Below are 4,870 nucleotides of genomic sequence, written 5' to 3'. Positions count from 1 at the left end.
AGCGTGTGCCTGTAATTCCAGCTACTTGGAAGGCTGAGGCGGAAGGATCGCCGGAGCCCAGCAGGTTGAGGCTGTGGTGGCCAGGAGTGGCCACGGCACTCCAGTCTGGGCGACAGAGTGAGACTCCAACTCAAAAAAAATGAGTTGGCATTTATTAGAGAATTAAACAAGGTCAGGCGTGGTGGCTCACGCCTGTAATCCCAGAACTTTGGGAGGCCGAAGTAAGAGGATTGCCTGAACCCACGGGTTTGAGACCAGCCTGGGCAACTTGGTGAGACTTCATCTCTACAATAAATCAAAAAATTAGCTGGGCATGGTGGCACAGGCCTGTTGTCTTAGTTACTTGAAAGGCTGAAGCGGAAGAAGGATCACCTGAGCCCTGTAGGTCGAGGCTGCAGTGGCCATGAGCGTGCCATTGCACTCCAGCCTGGGTGACGGAGTAAGACTCTGACTCAAAAAACATACAAAAATAAAAACTACCAACTGGGCACGGTGGCTCATGCCTATAATCCCTGCACTTTGGGAGACCGAGGTGAGAGGGTTGCCTGAGCCCAGGGGTTCGAGACCAGCCTGGACAACTTGGCGTGACCTCATAGACCTCATCTCTACGATAAAGATCAAAAAATTAGCCTGGTGTGGTGGTGCATGCCTGTAGTTCCAGTTACTTGGAAGATTGAGGCAGAAAGTTTACCTGAGCCTAGCAGGTCGAGGCTGCGGTGGCCGTGAACGTGCCATTGCCCTCCAACTTGGGCAACAGAATGAGACTCCAACTCAAAAAAATAAATAAATAAATAAATAACACTTTTTAGGGAAAATTAGATGCTTGATCCTGTTACTGGATGGTAGTGGCATTGAGGTGTTAGTGCCAGGGCTTTTGATGATGAGTAAAAAAGAGAGAAAGAGAGATTCAATCATGGGGTGATGTTTAACTTTATGACTTTATTTATTTAATTTTGTTTTTTTGTTTTTTGAGTTGTGAGTCTCACTCTGTCGCCCAGACTAGAGTGCAGTGGCTGCTCCCGGCCACTGCAGCCTTGACCTGCTGGCCTCCGGCGATCCTCTGCCCCAGCCTGCCGAGTAGCCGGAATTACAGGCACACGCTACCATGCCTGGCTGATTTTTTGATTTATTGTAGAGATGAGGTCTCGCCAAGTTGCCCAGGTGGGTCTTGAACCCGCGGCCTCAGACAGTCCACTCACCTCAGCCTCCCAAAGCGCAGGATTACAGGTTGAGCCTCCGAGCCCGGGTACTTTATGTCTTTATACTCATAGTTTTCAACAGGATAATCGCTGAGATATCTGCAGGAAATCGTGTTCTTTTTTTTTGAGTTGGAGTCTCTGTCGTCCACACTGGAGTGCAGTAGCATGCTCCCGGCCACCGCAGGCTTGACCTGCTGGGCTCCAGCAATCCTTCTGCCTCATCCTTCCAAGTAGCTGGAACTATAGGTGTGTGCTACCACGCCTGGCTAATTTTTTATTTATTGTAGAGATGAGGTCTCACCAAGTTTCCCAGGTGGGTCTCGAACTCGTGGGCTCAGGCAATCTTGGCCTCCCCAAACACTGGGATTACAGGCTGAACCACTAAGCCCAGTGGAAATCATGCTCTTATTGCTAATGTATAACTCATTTACTCTTCCTTTTTCCCATGGGGACACAATTGTGATTTTGCATTCAGTGAGTTGTTTTTAGGAGTGTCACCATCATGTTACATCATAAGTGCCTGTACCCTGGAGATTATGGGAAATGAAGGAACCATTTCTGGGTGTTTTACAAGGAAGATGGAAGAGCTGAGCAAAGCCCTGGCTGGGAGCTTTTCTGTGTCTCAAGATCTGAACAGCACAGCTGCCCCACACCCTCGCCTGGCGCAGTACAAGTCCAAGTACAGCTCTCTGGAGCAGAGTGAGCGGAGGCGCCAGTTGCTGGAGCTACAGAAATCGTAAGTATGCTAGAGCCCCGGGGTGTCTCTCTCCAGGCTGGAGGTGGCAGCCCCTGGGGGGCTCTAGGCATGTCTCTACTACCCTTCCCCCCACTTTAGATTCTTCAGAAGTTCATCTTCCTACCTAAAAGCTCGGGAGGGGTAAACCCTGGAGAGATGGGATCCTTTATATCCAGAGCTTAGGAAAAGGTGAGGAAGTGGGGAGAGACTGACACTGGAAAGCGCAGTTATTTGGTGGGCTTGTTCTTTCTTTCCTGGAAGTTCAGGACCTTGTGACGGCCACGCCCAGACTCCCACCTCCACATTCCTGTGTCTCTGCTTGTGACTTCTGCGCTCTGTCTTCTGTGGTCTTCCTACCCCCATTTAGCCCACATGTTGCTGTGAAGCCATGGGAAGTTAAACACAAATAAATCCACAGGGAATCTGAGGAAATGTCTTCCAGACACTCCATTCTAAATGCCAAGATGCACAAACCGGACACTCCATTTTAAAAGCCAAGATGCACAAATAAGGAGTGATCCGGGATGGAATGTCAGAGGCTGAGCTACTGTGGAGGCAGGGCTGTCCTTTGATTCTCACTGCAGCATCGGCCTCTTCTGGGTCCTAAATTAAGTAGATAGGGATTTGGAGAACCTGGGACTAGCCACACAGTATCCACGCAGTCTACATCTTGCCCAGACTGCATCCCCAGATATGTTGAACAGAGATGGTGGCCTGGCCTCTGGGCTGCTTGAAGATGACATTCCCAGACCAGGCCTCTCCCCCTCTTTAGTTAATGCTGATTAGTCATCTTGGAATAGATAATACACTCTTTTTTTTTGAGTTGGAGTCTCACTCTGTCGCCCAGACTGGAGTGTAGTGGCCGCTCCCAGCCACCACAGCCTCACCTGCTGGGCTCCGGCGATCCTTCTGCCTCAGCCTTCTGAGTAGCCAGAATTACAGGCATGCGCTACCACGCCCGGCTGATTTTTTGATTTATTGTAGAGATGAGGTCTCGCTACCCAGGTGGGTCTCGAACCCGTGGGCTCAGGCAATCCACTCACCTCAGCCTCCCAAAGGCACGGGATTACAGGCTGAGCCACCAAGCCCAACTTCTTTTTTTTTTTTTTTTTTTTGAGTGTGGTTGAGTTGGAGTTGGAGTCTTACTCTGCTACCCAGGCTGGGGTTGGAGTTGGCGTCTCACTCTGTTGTCCAGGTGGAGTCTCACTCTGTTGAGTTGGAGTCTCACTCTGTTGCCCAGGCTGGAGTACAGTGGCATGCTCATGGCCACCTCAGCCTTGATCTGTTGGGATCAGGCAATCCTTCTGCCTCAGTCTTTCTAGTAGCTGGAACCATAGGCACACGCCACCATACCTGGCTAATTTTTTTGATTTATTGTAGAGATGAGGTCTCGCCAAGTTGCCCAGGCTGGTCCCAAACCCGTGGGCTCTGGCAATCCTGTCATCTCAGCCTCCCAAAGTGCTGGGATTATAGGCATGAGCTACTGTGCCCAGCCCAATGTTACACTCTTATGGTTCAACATTTATTTTTTTATTCATTTATTTAGAGTTGGAATCTTACTCTGTTACTCAGGCTAGAATGCAGTGGCTTGATCATGGCTCACCACAGCTCTGACATCCTGGGCTTATAGGTGATCCTTCAGTCTCAGTTTCCCAATATCTGAGACTACAGGCATGCACTACCATACCCAACTATTTTTTTTTACCTTTTATAGTGAGGAGATCTCACTACATTGCCCAGGCTGATCTCGAACTCCTGGCCTTAAGCAGTCCTTCTGCCTTGGCTTCCCAAAGTGCAGGATTAGAGGCATAAGCCACTGTACCCAGCCTCCAATTTAAAAAAAATATAGAAGAATCTATGATGGGGCTGGGCATGGTCGCTGACACTTGTAGTAATCCCAGCACTTTGGGAGGCCAGGATGGGAGGATCACTGAGCCCAGGAATTCGAGACCAACCTGGGCAACATAGCAAGACCTATCTCTACAGAAAATTAAAGAAAAATTAGCCAAGCATGGTAGTGTACACCTGTAGTCCTAGCTACTTGGGAGACTGAGACAGAAAGATTGCTTGAGCCCAGGAATTACAGGCTGCAGTGAGCTATGATCACACCACTGTGCTCCAGCGCTTAACTCAAAAAAAAAAGCTATATGAGTATGGTGAAAAGCCTCCCTCCCAGTCCGTTTCTTGTGTATCCTTCCAAAGATGTTCCTTGCAGGTATGAGCAAATGTGTGTGGTTGTGTGTGTGTTCATAAACCTTTTTTTTTCTTTTTCTTTTTTTTTTTAATATAATTTTTTAATTTTAATTTTTTTTTTTTTTTGAGTTGGAGTCTTACTCTGTCCCCCAGACTGGAGTGCCGTGGCCACTCCCGGCCACCGCAGCCTCGACCCGCTGGGCTCCAGCGATCCTTCCACCTCAGCCTTCCAAGTAGCTGGAACTACAGGCGTGCGCTACCCCGCCCGGCTCATTTTTGATTTATTGTAGAGATGAGGTCTCACCAAGTCACCCAGGTGGGTCTCGAACCCGCAGGCTCAGGCCATCCACTCACCTCGGCCTCCCAAAGCGCAGAATGATAGACTGAGCCACCAACCCGGCTTGTTTTCTTGAGCATACGTTATTGTAAGGGTGCAGTGTACAATATATATAGCATACAAAATATGTGTTGGCTGTTAACATTATCGATAAGGCTTCCAGTCAACAGTGGGCTATTAGTAGTTAGGTTTTTTGGGAATCAAAAATTATGCACAGAGTTTTGACTTTGTAGGATCAGCACCCCTAACCTTTGCATTGTTCAAAGGTCAAGTGTATATTAATTATTTGTATATAAATCTAAGGAAGTGTCATTTATATGAAAGATCCTTATTAACTTCTTCCTGCAATATCATTTTTTTTTTTTTTAGTTGGAGTCTCACTCCATCGCCCAGGCTGGAGTGCAG

The 4,870-nt window shown here is 48.3% G+C and overlaps 1 protein-coding gene across 4 annotated transcripts in view; it reads left to right on the top strand.

The window, feature by feature from the left end:
- SNUPN (snurportin 1) overlaps window positions 1-4,870 on the top strand; it is a 39,134-nt gene that overhangs the window by 4,395 nt on the left and 29,869 nt on the right. For 3 of the 4 annotated variants that reach the window (XM_021713711.1, XM_008060664.1, XM_021713712.1), the window contains exon 2: window positions 1,774-1,935. In XM_021713711.1, the coding sequence (XP_021569386.1) occupies window positions 1,778-1,935 (158 nt within the window). In that variant the 5' untranslated portion in view covers window positions 1,774-1,777. The remainder of the gene's footprint in view (window positions 1-1,773; window positions 1,936-4,870) is intronic. The other variant, XM_021713710.1, reaches the window with a different exon arrangement.

Source organism: Carlito syrichta, unplaced genomic scaffold, assembly GCF_000164805.1.
Source record: "Carlito syrichta isolate Samal-C Ts95f unplaced genomic scaffold, Tarsius_syrichta-2.0.1 Scaffold304688, whole genome shotgun sequence".
Classification (NCBI taxonomy): Eukaryota; Metazoa; Chordata; class Mammalia; order Primates; family Tarsiidae; genus Carlito; species Carlito syrichta.
Note: the sequence above shows the minus strand (reverse complement) of the source record. Positions and strands in the feature narration are given on the sequence as shown.